The sequence below is a fragment of the Pan troglodytes genome, chromosome 2 (assembly GCF_028858775.2).
Source record: "Pan troglodytes isolate AG18354 chromosome 2, NHGRI_mPanTro3-v2.0_pri, whole genome shotgun sequence".
Taxonomy (NCBI): Eukaryota; Metazoa; Chordata; class Mammalia; order Primates; family Hominidae; genus Pan; species Pan troglodytes.
The window spans coordinates 200,290,405-200,310,641 of NC_086015.1; the positions used below are offsets into that span (position 1 = coordinate 200,290,405).

Genomic DNA, 20,237 nt, shown 5'->3' on the forward strand with positions numbered 1-20,237 from the left:
ATATTTTTTACAACAGAAAGGAATCTATTTAGTTACCTACTAGTACATGCTCCGCGATCAAGGGACACTTATTATTCCCTCACACTAATATTTTTTACAACAGAAAGGAATCTATTTAGTTACCTACTAGTACATGCTCTGTGATCAAGGGACACTTAGAAACACAGCTGCTCCTAGAGTCACGAATAGATTCCTTTTATCCCACGTTCCTTCTTAGTATCTTTTCGCAAATGCACTCGTTATTCCAAAGTGACATTGCAAAATTATGTTTTCCTTTTGTTTCCATCATAATTATGCTTACCTACACTTTTAATATTTTCACAAGAACAAAAGTATTGAGAAGAAATAACATTGTCTGGTGGTGGTGGGCAGAACCAACAGGCTTTAAAAATGTGAATACCTTTGTTCTTCTCCAATATTCTATGAATTAACAATTTTAAGTAAGAATTTCTGTAATTCCTAAATCCCACAGCTTCAATATCAGATAATTTCTCAGCTCTCCATTCCTTTTTCATTTGTTGACATCCTCCCTCTTCCATGAAGCCACATATTGAAACTACTACTTCCATTTATCCTCAAGCCATCAATGTTTTAAAAATTCAGCAATCACGTCTTAACAGTCCTTTACTGCAGATGTACCTGTTCATAATACATATTATAAACACTTCTTCTTTTAACTTAGCCTGTGTACCTGCATTTAAAGTATTTTGTAGATTATCACAAGTTAATAGCAATACTAAACTTCAAAGTGTTCAAGGACACAAATATTTCACTCTTTTAACGCTAGAAGTCTTCAATATAAGAATACTTAATACAAATAGGGACATATCCACTTATAAAACAAGTAGATATTTTGTTCCCTACTTTTAAAAACTCTTAAAAACAGGCTGAGCAAATATTGAATATAAAAATCATAAAAAACTTATAAATTTATATATATGCTCACTGCAGTAAAATGTATAAAAGTATACATCAATAAACATAAGAATTTTGGGCCAGGTGCAGTGGCTCACACTTGTAATACCAGCACTCTGCGGGGCTGAGGTGGGAGAACTGCTTGAGCCCAGGACTTTGAGACCAGCCTAGGCAATGCAGGGAGACCTCCGTCTCTACAAAAAATAAAAAAAATCAGCCCAGTGTGGTGGTGTGTGCATGTAGTCCAAGCTACTTGGGAGGGTGAGGTGGGAGGATGGCTTGAGCTCAGGAGGCTGAGGCTGCAGTCAGCCATGACTGCACCACTGGACTCCAGCCAGGGTGACAGGGCAAAACCCTGCCTCAAAAAAACAAAAAAAAAAACCCGCAAAAAAAGGAACTTTTCAAATGCTGCAATCTTGGTAGAAATGTAAATATTCTAAAATGCTACGTAAGACAAAAATCAGTAGAAATAACGGAGAAATTAAAATCCACTCAAGTTCTGTAGAATATTACTAATTCTGTTAATCTTGGAATGTATGTCACAGATAAAGTTCATAGGTATATTTAACTCAGAGATTTCTTAAAGATTTATCTTAGTTTGACTTACCACATACCTTTAGGACCTTTAATGAGCTTTATTTCCATTATTTTTTCTGACACTGGTTTCCTTCTTTTTACATACAAGCGTACAATAGACCCTGCTTCTTTCAACGCTTCAACTGCTTTGCTATGTGTTACATCACGAACATCTACTTCATTTACTCGTAATATACAGTCATTGACCCTGAGAAAACAATTAAATATTAAAAATAAAAATTAAATATAATTTAAATATAAATTTTCCACTTTACCAATTTTTTGTTACTTGTTTTTTAAGGTAAGAGAATTATAAATAATTCTGGAGTAATTCCAGAAAACATAAATGAAGAAAGTATATCAAAAACTAATATAAACAAATACAAACATTTCCCAAGGGCCAGCAAAAGGAACAAAAGAAATAGTGAAAATAATAGATAATATAAAAATGCTAAATAATAATTACAGCTACCATTTGTATACTTCCTGCATGCTTATTCTGTGTAGGCATTAAGACACACTTTATAAAAATAGCAAACATTTATTTAGCACTAACCACATGCCAGGCACTTTCTTGGTATTTTAACCCTCATGACACCTGTAAGCTTAATATATATTTTAATCCCTATTTTACAGATGGAGAAACTGAGGCACAAAGAATTTAAATAACTTTCCTAAGGCCACCCAGATAATAAGTGACAGAGCTGTGATTCAAAGATAAGAAAACTGAGGCTCACATCACGAGTTTAAGGTCACAGAGATAGTGTGAAAACTGAGATAAACTAAAAATAATTTTCTGAGTGCCTATTCCAACCTATATATTAGACATAAAACAATTAAGTTATTTTTTGAAATTTATATAAAGATTAGGTCACTTAATTCAAAGGTTTCGTAGGTAAAGAACTTATAATTTGCCATGGTGTTATGTTTTTTAAAAGTCTGATTTGTTCCTAGTCTTAGCCTTTTCCCTAGTTCTGGTCTCTTTGATTGCATGGTATTCCACCAGGAAAAAAAGATGGTCATCTCAAATTGGGTAGAGAGGGTAAACAAAACATAATTAAAATATTAAAACTGGTCCTGACAAGCTTCTACATCTAACAGAATCAGGAAGTAAATGTCTACATTTACATGAATGGTCAAATGATTAATTTTTATATCTATTTGATTTCATTAATATACCACCTGTCATACCCAGTGAGAATTATAAAGCTTAGAAATTCAAAAACTGTGTAAGGCACCAACGTCCTTAAAATAAGAAGCTGTTTTTAACAGACTACATGAACTCTTTAGTCCTAAAACTTCAGGGTATTTTAACAACAAACAAGGAAATAGGAAAAATGACATAATTCATGACCCTCAAAAAATCAAAGTTTGCAAAATATATCTTCCAAAATGGAACACTAAATTTAAACAGAGACAAATGTTATTTTCATCTAGTCAATAAGAAAATATATTATTTAAAGTTTGCATATAGTCTTTGTGGTGTGGGATTCAACATGGATGTGTGATCCTCTATCCTCCGTATCTTAAATAAGTTTATATACATGTTTCCCAACCAGAGAGGAAATGGAAAATATTCTGTGAGTGTATCTGAAAACACAAAGGGAAACTCATGATTTCTATAAATATGCTCACAAAGATTTAAACCATCAACCAAATTTGTTATTCAAAATGTTATAATATCTAAGATAAAACTGGAGTCTAAATGAAAACAGGAACACAATGCTTAGAGCATAATTATCTCATTCATTGACTTGAATGTTGTTAAAGCATCTACCCTATGCTAGTTACCATGATCGTGTTTGTTATTTGTATTTATCCCTTATCCAGTCTGCTTCAAGAAAAATACACAAAGTGGATTCAGCATCACAATAAAAAGCGCAAAACATACCGCAATCTTCCATCTTGGGCGGCTGCTCCCCCTGTGATAATTTTGGTAATGAAAATACTTGAGTCATCTCCAATGTGTGGGTTGTCCGTACCTCCTGCAATGCTGAAACCAAGCCCTGAATTTCCCTGAGGATAGAAGAAAAAAAATTGGGACTGAATATGATTTATCTTTATGGACAGGTTCCTGTCATTAAAGGACGCAGAAACTGTACTAACATAAGGAACACAACAAATAAAGGTATATGGGTGAGTAATATAAAGATTCTAAATTCAGTGGACTTGTTCTGGAGGAAAGTCCTTTCAGAGGCATTACTGCTGAACAGGTGAGGTTCAAGAAAATACACCAAGGACTTTTGAAGTATACTCCACAGTTCTTTCTTTAAAAGTATGTGCAACTTGTCGTTGAATTAGTCACCCATCTGCAGAGGTGTCACTGTAAGTCTGTTTCTTTTAGACTGCACCTCAGCCATGTTTGGTAGGGCACATCTCTCCTAAGAGACAAATGCTGAAGTGATCTTCCCGCTGATATTTCTGAGTAGGCAAAACCCATATACTGTTTTAGCCTTTAAAAAAGGGGGTGGCGATGGTGCTTTTCTTCTGCTAACTTGACATCAGCTTATTTTTAAATGACCAAATTGTGGCTGCTAAGTGATAGCTGCCATCAGTCCCTGACATGTTTAACCAATATGCCCGATTAGCAAAAGGCATTGTTTCACACTGACTCAAAGTCCGACCTGAGAACTTAACATTGGTGAATTTTCTTGACAGCAAAGTAAATTTTGCCAAAGCAGCTCTACTTTTTGCTTGTTTTATGAACTGGAGAAACAAGATTTCTGAATATTTTCTTCACAGAAAGGGTTCGACTGCTACAAAAAGCCTTTAAAAATAATTGATTTAACCAATGGTATTAAAAAATGTTTATTTCTTGAAGAATGTTCTAACTGAATTTCAGGCAACTCAAGTAAGCAAATATATGTGCACCTATCATTTAACTGTTCGTATTAAACAGTGTAAACACTCACTCTACCACCATTTGTCTTAAAATTCTATTGTAATAAAAAAATGTTTTTCAATCTAACTTCATGAATTACCTGAGTCTTAAGAACAGTACCAGTGGATTATGGGAGGTTACCAAATTACTTAGGTACTCAAGTTCTTCAACCAGTGAAAAATACAATGTATAGTCCTAACTAAACAAAAGGAATTTAAAAGGCCCTGGGAAAAGATAAAAAATCAATAATATAAAAAGTTAGGAGACATCACAAACTACTATATTAAAATATGTACAGTACATTAATACTGTGCTTACTTGAATATTACTCCAGTAGCCACCCAACTTGAGCAAGTGATCCGGATTTAAGTAGACGGCAATAAAGATATACATGTAAGAGACTCTCTCAGATTTATTTTTCTCAGATTCTATTCCAATATAAATAAATCTAATTATCTAGGATTTTAGTCTTGAGTATACACACATTTAGTTAAGAAATCTGCTTGTGTGAAACACTAAATTTCCATAAAATGCTAGCCAGATAAGGTGGCATTACTATTATAACATACAATAAAAACTGAATGCAGATATTCTTTTTTCTTTTTTTTAGACAGAGTCTCACTCTGTCACCCAGGCTAGAGTGCGATCTCGGCTCACTGCAACCTCTGCCTCCTGGGTTCAAGTGATTCTCCTGATTCGAGTAGCTGGGATTACAGGTCTGCGTTACCACACCTGGCTAATTTTTGTATTTTTAGTAGAGACGGAGTTTTGCCATGTTGGCCAGGCTGGTCTTGAACTTCTGGCCTCAAGTGATTCACCCGCCTCGGCCTCCCAAAGTGCTGGGATTACAGGCGTGAGTGCAGATATTCTTGAGGGAAAAACATATCTTAAGAAAATTTGCACATCTGAATTGCACCTTCAAGTCATTTTCTGATTGGGCGAGTATACCATAATTAGTTTTTAATACAGCTCTGTCTGTTAGAAGTATGGTTATTTTGCTAGAAAAGAAAATTGATATAATGACCATGTTACTAGTATACTACTTACTTAATACGAACAATACTTCATTATCATATGCATATAAACAATATAAACAAAATTAAAAAGCAAGAAAAATCTGAGAAACTATCACAATCTAGAGGGGTCTAAGGCGGCAGGATAACTAAACGTAATGTAGTTTCCTGGATGGGCCTCTGAGAGAGAATAACATAAAAAGTAAGGAAATAGAGACTTCAGTTAATAATAATGTATGAATACAGGTGTCTTAGTTGAAATAAATGTACTCTAGTAATAGAAGATGTTAACAATAGAGGAGGCTGAATCCAGAGTAAATGGAAACTCTTGGGACTATCTTTACAACTTCTTTGTAAATCTAAAACTATTGTAAAATAAAAAGTTTATTAAAAAAAATAAGGTTACTAAAGAAAAGGCAAATGTTTTGAAAATACCTTGGCCAATTTTATGAACTGGGAACTTAGAAAATATCATATAGTTCTGTTTTTGAGAGCTCTCCCTTGGATTCTGTATGAAAAAGCAGTATATTACAAAGTTCTCTAGAACAACAGATTAAGATAATAGTTTTTACCCTTTCAAGTGTGATTTCTTCATATTCATAATCTGCATCTGTGCCATTAACCTACAGGGGAAAAGAAAAGCAGCTCAGAAACTTAAGAGTGTAAAATCCGAAATGGCAAGGCAAAATTTTTGTATGATTTATTAATGAAAACCTGTTGAATGCGACAGTAATCAAACACAATAGCTTCATTTTAATAATTCTGGGGAAGATTTTCAAGGAATGGAAAAATACAAATGTGATTAATGAGTTGACAACATTCGTGGTATCATGACTTTCAAATCCAGGATAGGTACATTCAGCTTTTAATAGTTTCAACCTCCGATCCTTCTCTGTCTTGATCCACACATCTAATCAGTTACCAACTGTTTCTGATTTGAACACCTTAATTTTTTGGAAAATCATCACCTCTTCACTCTCATTTCTAATACCTTTGTTCAGGCCTTGTTCAACCTCTTCTGGAATGGAATACTGTCAATGCAGTCTGCCTAATTGCTTAGATTAGTATTCCCCACTGCCCAAATCACTGTTTTAAACAGCTGGATCTTTTTTGTTTTTTGAGATGGAGTCTCGCTCTGTTGCCCAGGCTGGAGTGCAGTGGCGTGATCTTGGCTCACTACAAGCTCCGCCTCCCGGGTTCACGCCATTCTCCTGCCTCAGCCTCCCGAGTAGCTGGGACTACAGGTGCCCGCCCACCACGCCCAGCTAATTTTTTGTATTTTTAGTAGAGATGGGGTTTCACCGTGTTAGCCAGGATGGTCTCGATCTTCTGACCTTGTGATCCACCTGCCTCGGCCTCCCAAAGTGCTGGGATTACAGGTGTGAGCCACCACGCCTGGCAACAGCTGGATCTTTTTAAAGCCCATAACATACTTCCTCTAAAACTTTCAAAACTCTCCCTTCCTAGAAATATCCAAACTCTATGGGTTGGTAATCATGTCTTTGAATGAACTGACCCCAATGTACCACTCCCCTTCATTCTTCACCTCTTCATAAGCCTTACATACCAACCCTTTCTGTGAACGACTTGCTCTTTCCATTACATATCCTGCAATTTTCCACTTCGACGTCTGGAATTTTGTGCTTCCTCGGTCACAAATTTCACTTACATGTTTTATGTCAAAATCAGTCACCATTCAAGATATCTTGGTCACAATTTATCTCCCTCCAATTTATTTCCTAGTCTCTCCTGAAAGAAGTTAACTCCTACAGTAAAGGCCACTGGTGAAACAAGTCCCTGGAATCAGATGAACATGGGTTTGAATCCTTCCTTTAAAATTTCTCGTGATATGAGGCTGGGCAAAACTCTATCTAAATCAAATGTGGACTGTGATAAATTCTACTTCTGAAGATGGCTCACATCTTCCATTCCAGACATTCTTTTGCAATATAACTAAATCACCCTACCATCAAAAGGAGTCTCTTTCCTCTTCAATTAGATCTAGGCAAGCCCTGTGACTAGCTTTGACTAAAACAAATGTGGCACAAATGATGCTGTGTGATTTCTGAGACTAGGTCATCTGATGCCTGATAGTATTTGCCTTTGCTTGGAATGTATTTTCTTTAGAACCCAGCAGCTATAACATGAGTAAAACTCAAACAGCCTACAGGGAGATCTAACCAACAGAGAACCAAAACCCTTGGCCAAAAGCCCCAGCTACACTCCTAACCAGCAGTCAGCACCACCAACTATCAGCCACGTGAATAAGGCTATTTGGACCTCCCAACCTTGTCAAGTGCCCTAACCCACACCATGTAAAGCAGAGCCATCCAATTCATTATGAGAAAAAATGAACTGTTGTTCTTTTAAGCCCCTAAGCTTCAGGGTAGTTTGTTATGCAATGATAGATAACTACAAGAGAAATAACAAAACCTACATAAGCTACTTTGCTTTCTTAACCATACTATAAAATGTAGCCCTTAATTCAGGTCTAATATAGGGACCAGGAGTTTCTTCCTTGAGAACTTTTGAAGCCCATCTCTACTAACCTTTCGGGTTCTTAACTCTTGTGATTCTCCTAGATTCAAACCCTATTACTATTTTGTTCCCTCTCCTTTCTCATCTATAGACATTTTCCTCTTAGAGATTATATGTTATAAAGGCATTTATATAGAGAGAGTTGGGATTTCACTCTGTTACCCAGGCTGGAATGCAGTGGCATAAGCATAGCTCGTTGCAGCCTCAAACTCCTGGACTCAAGTGATCCTCCTGCCTTAGCCTCTTGAGTAGCTGAGACTACAGGCACATGCCACCATGCCTGGCTGTTTACTTTTATTTGTTTTTCATAGAGATGGGGTCTATGTTGACCAGGAGCTCGCTTGCTTGCTCTCTCTCTCTCTCTCTCTCACACACACACACACACGTAAAATTTCTTTATCTCAATTTAGGAGGAGTAACTTCAAGAGCTGTGTTGATCATGTCTGTGCATCTAGAGTACAGGAGGCTTACCCATGTGTATATCACGCCCACTTGACAGGAAGTCCTTTGTTACGAGTAAAATTTTTATTTGCAGCAATATCCCCTTTCTTATTCTAAAGGTTATTTGTATCATCTTCTTACTCAAGACTTGCTAAAAGTCTATCAGTCTTTATCGAATAAGCAGTTTTGACATTATTGATGAATCTATTACATTTCATGGTATTACTTTCTGTTTTTAACAGTTCTTTAGTCCTTTGATTTTCTAAAAAAGATTTTTGAGTTGAATGCTCAATTTATGCTTACTCTATTCTATTTTTAGAAACCTCAAAATTTACCAATTTTCCTTGGCATATGGATTAGGCCAAATCCCACAACTGCTAGCTGCATTGAGCTCCATTTTTGTTCATTTGTTTATTTCTAAATAATCTAAAATTTTATTTTCGAAAACATTTCCAAATGAGTGTGCTTATATGGCCCTTTTGGCATTAACGTAAAATTTTGATACTGTGACCTTATGATTTCTGCCTTAAGGAATCTGAGATTTTTCACCTTTAAGTTTCCTCACAAGGTAGGTGCTCAGTAAATATTCCTGGTGCTTAATTTAATGCCAATTCATGATGTAGGTTTCTAAGCAGCACATAAAAGGGGCTTTTTAGGTAGCACTGAGTACTTTACTAAAAATACAAAAATTAGCCAGGTGTGGTGGTGCACGTCTTTAATCCCAGCTACTCAGGGCGGGGGCCAAGGGGTGGGGTAGGGTGGGGGCTGAGACAGGAGAAGCACTTGAACCCAGGAGGCGGAGGTTGCAGTGAGCTGAGATTGTGCTACTGTACTCCAACCTGGGCAACAGAGTGAGACACTGTCTCAAATAAATAAATAAATAAATAAAATAAAATAAAATAAAAATAAAAAGAACTCGACCCTTTTTACAATAGCTAAAGGAAAATAAAATACTTAAGAATATACTTAACCAAGGAGGTGAAAGACCTCTACAAAGAAAACTACAAAACACTGCTGAAAGAAATCACAGATGACACAAACAAAAACACATCCCAAGCTCATGGACAGGTAGAATCAATACTGTGAAAATGACTATACTGCCAAAAGCAATCTACAAATTCAATGCAATTCGCACCAAAATACCACCATCATTCTTCACAGAACTAGAGAAAACATTCCTAAAATTCATATGGAACCAAAAAAGAGCCTCCACAGACAAAGCCACACTAAGCAAAAGGAACAAATCTGGAGGCATCACATTACCTGACTCCAAACTGTACTATGAGGCCATAGTCATCAAAACAGCATGGTACTGGTATAAAAATGGACACACAGAATGAAGCAGAATAGAAAACCCAGAAATAAAGCCAAATACTTACAGCCACCTGTTTTGTTTGACAAAGCAAACAAAAACATAAAGTGGGGAAAGGACACCCTATTTGACAAATGGTGTAGAAATTGGCTAGCCACATGTAGAAAATGAAACTGGATCCTCATCTCTCACCTTATAAAAACATCAACTCAAAATGGATCAAAGACTTAAATCTAAGACCTGAAACCATTAAAATTTTAGAAGATAACATCAGAAAACCCTTCTAAACATTGGCTTAGGCAAAGACTTCATGACCAAGAACCCAAAAGCAAATCCAACAAAAACAAAGATATGCAGATGGGATTTAATTAAACTAAGAAGCTTCTGCACAGCAAAATAATCAGCAGAGTTAACAGACAACCTACAGAGTGGGAGAAAATCTTCACAATCTACACTTCTGACAAAGGACTAATATCCAGAATCTACAAGGAACTCAAACAAACAAATCAGCAAGAAAAAAACAATCTCATCCAAAAGTGGGCTAAGGACATGAACAGAAAATTCTCAAAGGAAGATACGCAAATGGCTGACAAGCATATGGAAAAGTGCTCCACATCACTATCGGGAAAATGAAAATCAAAACCACAATGTGATATTACCTTACCCCTGCAAGAATGGTCATCATAAAAAAATAAAAAAATAATAGATGTTGGCGTGGATGCAGTGAAAAGGAACACTTTTACACTGTTGATGGGAATGTAAACTAGTACAACCACTATGGAAAACAGTACAGAGAGTCCTTAAAGAACTAAAAGGAGATCTACCGTTTGATCCAGCAATTCTACTACTAGGTATCTACACAGAGGAAAATAAGTCATTATATGAAAAAGATACTTGCACATGCATGTTTATAGCAGCGCAATTCACGATTGCAAAAATATGGAACCAGCCCAAATACCCATTTTTCAATGAGTGGATAAAAAATACATGGTGCGCGCGCACGCACACACACACACACACACACCATGGAATACTACTCAGCCATAAAAAGGAATGAAATAATGGCATTTGCAGCAACCTGAATGGAACTGGAGATTATTATTCTAAGTGAAGTAACTCAGGAATGGAAAACCAAACACTGTATGTTCTCACTCATAAGTGGGAGCTAAGCTATGAGGATGCAAAGGCATGAGAATGATGCAAAGGCATGAGAATGATACATTGGCATTTGGGGACTTGGGAAAGCGTGGGAGTGGGGTGAGGGATAAAAGACTACATACTGGGTACAGTATACACTGCTCAGATGATGGGTGCACCAAAATCTCAGAAATCACCACTAACTTATTCATGTAACCAAACAACACCCGCTCCCTAAAAACTTACTGAAATTAAAAAAAAAATCCAAAAAACAAAAAATAAAATCCTGAAGTTTCCCATCCTTTAAAATTAAAAAAAAAAAAAAAAAGAAATAAAAGGCATCCAGAGGTAAACTATCTCTATTTGCCAGTGACATGATCTTGTATATAGAAAATTCAAACTACATAATTACCAGAGGTAATAACTGAGTTCAGCAAGGTTGTAGGATAAAAGATAAACACCTAAAAGTCAATTATATTCCCATATGCTAGCAATAAAAACTCCAAAAATAAACAAAACAATTCCATTTATAACAGCATCGTAAGAATAAAATACTGGCTGGGCATGATGGCTCACCCCTGAAATCCCAGCACTTTGGGAGGCTGAGGCAGGCTGGATGACTTGAGCTCAGGAGTTCAAGATCAACCTAGGCAACATGGTAAAACCCCATCTCTACCAAAAATACAAAAAAAAAAAAAAAAAAAAAATAGCCAGTCATGGTGGCACGTGTCCGTGTTCCCAACTACATGGGAGGTTGAGGTGGGAGGATCATCTTGGGTCTGGGAGGTGGAGGTTGCAGTGAGCTGAGATTGTGCCAATGCACTCCAGCCTGGGTGACAGAGTGAAACTGTCTCAAGAAAAAAAAAAAAAAAGAGAGAGAGAGAATACATAGAAGTGAATTTAACAAAAGAACTCCAAGACCTGTACACAGAAAACTACAGAACATTATTGAAAGGAATTAAAGAAATATACCCATATATTTACAGTTAACTGATTTTCTATATGGTTGCCAAGACCATTCAATGTGGAAAGAATAGTCTTTTCAACAAACAGTGATGCTATCCACATACAAAAGAATGAAGTTGGACCTCTACTTCACATTATACAAAAATCAACTCAAAATGAATCAAAGACCAAAATCTAAAAGCAAAACCATAAAACTCTTAGAAGAAAACTTAACTCTAAGTCTTTGTGATGTTGGATTATGCAATGGCTTCTTAGATACAATACAAAAAGTTACAAAAGAAAAAATATAAAAATAATGGTTTTTAGACTCAATCATTATCACGAAATTGCGGCATTTTCTAAAGTTTTATCCACTTAAACTTCAACAAAAATGTAGCAGTATATTTTTACCCCATACTGTCACCAGCAGAATGTACTGACAAACTTTTTGCTCTTTTGATAACATAATGTTTAAGACGTATTAATTGTTTTAATTTGCATTTGTTATTAACTCACCTTTTTCACCTTAACAAATTATGTTGAGATATTCACATATCATAAAATCTACCTTTTTAAAGTATGCAATTCAGTAGTTTCTAGTTTATTCACAGAGTTGTGCCATCATCATTACTTTCTAATTCCAGAACATCCCTATTACTCCATAAACAAACCCTGTACCTATTAGCAGTCACTCCCCATTCTGCCCTACACCCACCACCTGGCAACTGCTAATCTACTTTCAGTAACTATGGATTTATCTATTCTGGAACTTTCATATAATAAAATTATGCAACAAGTGGACTTTTGTCCCTGATCAATTTAAAATTACAAAGTTATAACTAATTATTTTTGTATATATGAATGCACAAAAAAAACCTGGTTACTAAAAATCTAGTCATTCAATTAGACTTCTAAAATGACTTAAATATATGGCACTGTGTAAGCAACCAATGGTCAGAGACAACCTTTTGTGAAAGTTAGCCATCATAATTTCTGAATTAAATTACGAATTTCTATTTCAAAATTTCTGCTTTACATAAGGAAAAAAAAATGACCAAAGGAGGACCATACTACTTAATTTACTATAGCAATTACAGCTATAGTATATAGTGATAGAACATCTTAAGAGAAATGTATTAGAGAAAACAATGCCATGGTCTTCGCATTTGTATCAAAAACGGAACAGGAAAGGCAGAATTACTTCAATGCGGGGAGGAAATGGAACTTACGTAAGTTGGTGTTTCCAAGCTATCTGTGTTGACCAGTACTGGGGGAGGATTTGCCTTTAAGAAGAAATTGTAAATGTGTTAACAAGAAAATAAAACATTACATGTTCATGTTCACAATGTTAGAGGCATAGGAAAGACTTGCTATTTCTTAAGTTATAATCTTATATGAGCTTTTTATATGTTAAATAATATATCCTTTCTCCAGCACCAAACAGAAAAAATTATGTATAAGCAGTTAAAACAGATTTGCTTTTAAGAAATCAACTGCTATTTCTGCTAAAGCAGCCATGATTTTCTTAGGTTTTACACAGATCACCATAGCCTTCTCATAAAACCCATGACTATTCTTTAGTGTAACCAATAACTCTTCCTAGGTTGCTTAGAAATCATTGTTTTCTCTTCCCAAAGATACAGTAAAGATTTCAATCATTTCATCACCCAGGAAAAAATTCTTCCCCACAGTGAACTGTTTTTAAACAAGGAAAAAAAAAGTTCATCACAGAAAGAAATCAATTGTAAACTTTTAGAAACTAAAAACACACTCTTAATGTAAAAACCCGATTATTTTCAGCTGCAATGACTGCTTTCCAGTTATTCTAGACCACTCACAGAATTAACAGTGATTTATTACAGCAAGAAAAATAAGCAGAATAACACACACCTAGTTAAGTTTGGATTGAAAAAAATCTTGGTTTTCTGGTTAGATTAGAAATTATTATGTATATGAAACTAAAGAATAAAATGCAATAACAAATGAAAAATATAATAAAAATCTGATGTAATTCCCCTCAAAATTCTTTCTTCTGCATATTTAAAGTTATGAAAGTATCAAGTCACATAACACTTTCAGAGAATAAAAAAGATGACTATCCTTTAAACAAACTTTAGAAGATATGCTTACACACATTAATGGTTCTACTTCAATTACCTGAGGAATTATACATAAAAGCTGTATAAAATAACATTGTAACACAAAATAACCATTTTCTTCCAAATGTACAGGCTTTTAATAAAGGTGAATATTCAAACTTCAAATAACACATTATTTTCAGCACAGTACTACAGCTAAATGATATGACAAAATGCTTAAAGACAACCTAGTTTCATGGTTAAAAAATTAAACAGTATGCATTTGGGCTACATCAAGCAGTAAGTTAAAAATGAGTAGCTAATACTTCATTATATATAAAAATAAAATTAAATATAATACTTTATGTTTAGTCCCACCATTAAATAATAGTCTACCTTTGAATAATTCGGTGAAAGTCCACTCAACAAATAAAAATTGTACTTATAAAACTGCTATTTAAGCAAAGCTACCCAACTTACAGACATTTGAGATTTTATGAATATTTCAAATTACTTATTTCCCAATGGTATATTGAGATTACTCAAACTGATAATATTTTACGTTGCTAAAAAAATTAATAATACAACTTCACTTTATTCTGCTTAAGCAATTACAGAAGAAAAGGGCAAGAAAGAATAGGATATTTAAAGTTACAAAAGAAATTACATTTTAAAAACACTATGGCAAGAAAGCCTTTTGGTCCCTCTGCCGATTTTTAACCAAACATGCAGTGGAAAAAGTTGGTTTTTATCAAAATCTAATTTATACCATAATTATTATGTTAGCTGTTTATCAGTACCAACTCATCATCATTTTATAGATGTTACCTTTTGATTCTATTCATTTAGAAAGTCTCGCTAATATTGAAATATATATAAACGAAATGATATAAGGTGTTATATTTACTTCAAAATAAAACAATGGAAGGTTGGGAGTAGGAGGGGTTATGAATCAAATAGAAGTACACGAGTTGATTGCTGCAGCTGGTGATGGGTATACATAGAGTTCATTGTACTATTCTTTCTACATTTGAATATTTCTGAAATTTTGCATAATAAAAAGTAAACCAAAAAATCACTTTGAGCCAAGTACTCAGTTTTAAAGAGGTTAATAGCTAAAGTAGTTGTGAAATACTCTGGGTCAGGGTTGCTATTAAGATACTGGCATTCAGCCAAGTGCAGTGGCTCATGCCTGTAATCCTAGCACTGTGGGAGGCCAAGGCTGGTGGATCACTTGAAACCAGGAGTTCAAAACCAGTCTGGCCAACATGGGTGAGCAAAATTATGTTTCTTAAGCCTTATTACCGATGCTTGGGTCAAATTATTTACGGGCTTTTTAGTTCCTCCTTCTGGAATATCCTTGCCCTTTTACTGCCTCTACCCCCAATCTCTAAGTGAATTATAGAGCTTCATTGTTGTCCAAGTTGGAACTATACACAATGGTATATAAATTTTAGTAACAGAATAAGCATTTCTATAGCTTCCTATGATTTGCAACATATTTTCTTTTATATTACTTCTCTAGAGCCTCACACAGTCCCGCTGGGTAAAGACAGGTATTGCTGTCTTTTCACAGATGGAGAAAATGAATTTCAATAATAACTGTGATTTACCTATACTCAAATGTCACTGAGTGGTAGAGGGAGGTATAGAGAGACCTAGAACCAGGTCTGAGATTACAGGGTCACTTGAACCAAGGTGCAATGAGGGCTTTTTCTTCATCTGAAATAATTTCACGTAGACTCTTTCCAAGTCTTTTAGTTGTAGTTGTTTGATTTTCCATGTTACCTGTTCTACTACTTGCTGTCTTGGTTAAGGATCCCAAAGTCTTTTTTTTTTTTTTTTTTTGAGATGGAGTCTTGCTCTGTCGCCCAGGGTAGGACTTTTTAAAACTCAAGTTTAGGCCGGGCGTGGTGGCTCATGCCTGTAATCCCAGCACTCTGGGAGGCCAAGGCGGGCGGATCACGAGGTCAGGAGATCGAGACCATCCTGGCCCCGTCTCTACTAAAAATACAAAAAAATTAGCCGGGCTTCGTGGCGGGCGCCTGTAGTCCCAGCTACTTGGGAGGCTGAGGCAGGAGAATGGTGTGAACCCAGGAGGCGGAGCTTGCAGTGAGCCGAGACAGCACCACTGCACTCCAGCCTGGAAGACAGAGCGAGACTCTGTCTCAAAAAAAAAAAAAAAAAAAAAAGTCAAGTTTATTGGCTGGGCACATGGCTCACCCAAATTTTACCATTCTATCTCATCAGCAAAGGATCTTGTAGTGATTGCTGCTGTAACAGACTGAAGCAGCCTTACAAAGTTTCAGAGGGCAATATTACATTTTAAAAAATCGTGTTAAAATACATTCTAAGATCCAATTATTTTAAAATAGGTCAAAATAGTTTAGAAAATCCACTTTTACAACCTGCATTGTATTTCTCCTTCTCAGCACTGATCAAAGTTTCATTATGTTATTTGTCTAGTGTTTCTTTCTCCTCTACTCAATTATGAACAAGTGCTTTACAAGTGCTTTTCCAATGCAAAACTCACAAACTCCAGAGAATACGTCTTAGATCCTAATTTGAGACACATTGCATTCAAAGTTAAATGCTATGACTGAGGTGATCACTGCAGGTTAAAATGATTGTAAAAACAAATGGGGTGGATTCTGGAAAGAAGGTAGAGTAGGAAGCACCACAAATCTGTTTCTCCACCTTGAAAACAATTTCAGTGGCAGCATGTGTCTGATGTAGATGTTTTGGAACTTGGAGTCTACTGAAGGCTGGCAATTTCCAGGTGAACTGTAGTGAATTTCAGTGACCTGCAGGCTTAGCTCAGCAGCAGCTCCCCACACTCTATCCCTCAGTCAACTGTGTACCGCCTGCACAAGCCACGGTGGGCAGAGAAAATGACGTTCTCCAAATACTGGAGATCTGTGCTCTGAATGCTGCTTCTCATCACAAAGGTGCAAACAGGCCCTGGATACTGCTGTTCCACCTCCTCCTCATTGTTGGAAACCCCACCCCAACCTCCCAGGCTGAACTGACTTCCAGGAGATTGAAAGAGCTGGAGGCCTCCCCTTCCTACACACCAATTCAATTTTCTTTTTCCCCTTTTGGGAGCCAGACATTGAAGACTAGGACATTAAAAACCAACCACATGTATGGAGGAAATTAGAAAGTCACTGTGCATGCCCAGGGGAAGGCATAGGCTCAGAAAATATCTAAGAAGACCCTACGTTTACACCTGAGGCTGATCTTTGATAGCCTACAACAATCAGAAAAACAATAACAACAAAAAAAGAAAACCCTGGAGAAGAAGGAGAATCTGATTTTCAGAGTTACCAAATTATTAAATTCAAGTGTGCTGTTTAAATAAACAAGAATAAGTGGCTCATTAAAAAAATATATAAATCAATATAAACTGTTCCTTAGAAAAAAATAAGGCTGGGTGTGGTGGCTTACGCCTGTAATCCTAGCACTTTGGGAGGCTGAGGCGGGCAGATCACAAGGTCAGGAGTTTGAGACCAGCCTGGCCAACATAGTGAAACCCTGTCTCTACTAAAAATACAAAAAATTAGCTGGGTGTGGTGGCAGGTGCCTATAATCCCAGCTACTTGGAAGGCTGAGGCAGAAGAATCACTTGAACCTAGGAGGTGGAGGTTGCAATGAGCCGAGACGACACCACTGTACTCTAGCCTGGGCAACAGAGCAAGACTCTGTCAAAAAAAAAAAAAACAAAACAAAACCAAAAAACCAAAAAAAGCCACGAAAACCTGATAGCAAATCTACTAGACAAAGACTTTATTAAAGAATTAAAAGATGGCCGGGCACAGTGGCTCACACCTGTAATCCCAGCACTTTGGGAGACTGAGGTGGGTGGATCACTAGGTCAGGAGATCGAGACCATCCTGGCTAACACAGTGAAACCCCGTCTCTATTAAAACTACAAAAAATTAGCCGGGCGTGGCGGCAGGTGCCTGTAGTCCCAGCTACTCGGGAGGCTGAGGCAGGAGAATGGCGTGAACCCGGGAGGCGGAGCTTGCAGTGAGCCGAGATGGCACCACTGCACTCCAGCCTGGGTGACAGAGCCAGACTCTGTCTCAAGAAAAAAAAAAAGAATTAAAAGATGTGAACAAAAGCAAGAAAATGCTGTATGAACGAAACGGAAATATCAATGAAGAGAAATAAAAATTATAAAATTCAGGAACTGAGAAGTACAATAACGGAAAATTCACTGGAGAGATTCAAAAGCATATCTGAGCAGGTAAAAAAAGTAGTGAACATGAGATAGGACAAGGGAAAGTACTGAGTCTGAAGAACAGAAATAAGAGATTCAAGAAAAGTGAACAGAACCTAAGGGACCCGTGAGACATCATCAAGCAGACCAACTAATGCATTGTGGGAGTTGCATGAGAAATGACAGATAAATGAGTAGAAAAAATATTTGAATAAGTAATAGCCAAAACTTCTCAGATTTCATGAAACACATGAATATAAACATCCAAGAAGCTCAATAAACAATAATGAAATCCAACAGACTCACACTGAGACACATTATACTAGAACTGTCAAAGGCCAAAAACAAAGGGAGATTTTTGAAAGCAACAAGAGAAGTGACTTGTCACATACAACAAATTCTCAATGAGATTATCAGCAGACTTCACATCGGACACTCTGGAGGTCATATGGCAGTGGGTGGAAATACTCACTGCTAAAATAAGACGAAAAAAAACCCAAACCTGTCAACTAAGAATCCTATATCCAGCAAGACAGTCCCTCAAAATTAAGGGGGAAATTAAGATGTTCCCTGATGAACAAAAGCTGAGGGAGTTTGTTATCACTAGAACTGCCCTGAAAGATGTGCTAAAGGTAGCAGTTCAGGTTGAAATGAAAGAAAACTAGACAGCAACTCAAAGTCATATGAAGAAATAAAGATCTCAGTAAAGGTAAATACATAGGTAATAATAAACGCTAGTTAGTAATATTGTAACAATGGTTATGTAAATCTGCTTTTGGTTTTCCACATGATTGAAGAGACCATTACATTTTCAAATTAAAAAAAAAAAAAAAAAAACTTAGCCTAGCCAGGCATGGTGGCTCACACCTGTAATCCCAGCACTTCAGGTGGCCGAGGCAGGCAGAGATGGCTTGAGCCCAGGAGTTCAAGACCAGCCTGTGGAACATGGTGAAACCCCATCTCTACAAACAAAACAAAACAGCAACAACAACAAAAATTAACCAGGTGTGGTAGGCACATGCCTGTAGTCATGGCTATTCAGGAGACTGAGGCGGGAGAATCGATTGGGCCCAAGAGGTTGAGGCTGCAGTGAGCTGTGATGGCACCACTGCACTCCAGCCTGGGCTACAGAATGAGACCCTGCCTATAAATAAATAAATAAATAAGCCTAATATTAATAAACAAAGTCAATATTGGTAAATAATGAAAATCAATTATTAGTTTAAAAGCTAACATTATAACTTTGATTTGTAACTTCATATTTTGTCTCCTACATAATTTAAGAAACGAACGCATTAAAAATTACTAGTTTCTGTTTTTGGGCATACAATATATGAAGATGTAATTCTGTGACATCAACAACTGAAAGGGGTTGGGACAGAGCAGTTAAAGGGGCAGAGGTTTTGTATACTATTGCAGTTAAGCTTGTACAAATTGAGATTAGAAGTGTCTAGGATGTTAAATGTAATCCCCATGGTAACCACACAAAATATAACTAAAGAATAGACACAAAGGAAACAAGAAAGTTAAATGTTTCACTACAAAAAATTAATCAAAGACCAAAGAAGACAGTAATGCAGGAAATGAGGAACAAAAAAGCTACAAGGCATATATATAAAGAAAACAAATAGCAAAATGACAAAAGTAAGTCTTTCCTTACCAATAATTACTTTAAATGTAAATAAACTCTTCAGTCAAAAGACAGAAATTGGCAGAATAAAAATTTTAAAATGTTCCAACCACAAGCTGTACACAAGAGACTCACTGTAGATCCAGAGACACAAATATGCTGAAACTGAAGGACAGAAAGGGGTATTTCATGCAACAGTAACCAAAGGAGAGCAGGAGTGGCTGTACTCATAACAGACAAAATAGACTTTAAATAAAAAAAGGTTATGAGACAACAAAGGTATTATACATTAATAAAAGGTTCAATATAGGAATGTAACAATTACAAAAATTAACGCACCTAATAGCAGACCATCAAAATGTTAAGTAGCAAAAATGAGACAGAATTGAAGAAAGAAATGGTTCTACAATAATAGCTGGAGACTTCAATACCACATTCTCCATAACGGGCAGAACAACCAGACATATGATAAGTAAGGAAACAGAGGAGATGAACAAACACAATATACCAAAGAGACACAGAACTCTAACAATAACAGAACACACATTC

The 20,237-nt window shown here is 36.2% G+C and overlaps 1 protein-coding gene across 50 annotated transcripts in view; it reads right to left on the reverse strand.

Annotated features, from left to right (window-relative positions):
- DLG1 (discs large MAGUK scaffold protein 1) overlaps positions 1 to 20,237 on the reverse strand; it is a 262,007-nt gene that overhangs the window by 94,307 nt on the left and 147,463 nt on the right. For 41 of the 50 annotated variants that reach the window (XM_063806507.1, XM_063806523.1, XM_063806510.1 and 38 more), the window contains 4 exons: positions 12,988 to 13,041; positions 5,958 to 6,008; positions 3,383 to 3,507; positions 1,530 to 1,699 (listed from right to left, as the gene is read on the reverse strand). In XM_063806507.1, the coding sequence (XP_063662577.1) occupies positions 1,530 to 1,699; positions 3,383 to 3,507; positions 5,958 to 6,008; positions 12,988 to 13,041 (400 nt within the window). The remainder of the gene's footprint in view (positions 1 to 1,529; positions 1,700 to 3,382; positions 3,508 to 5,957; positions 6,009 to 12,987; positions 13,042 to 20,237) is intronic. The other 9 variants (XM_063806518.1, XM_063806525.1, XM_063806519.1 and 6 more) reach the window with 1 other exon arrangement.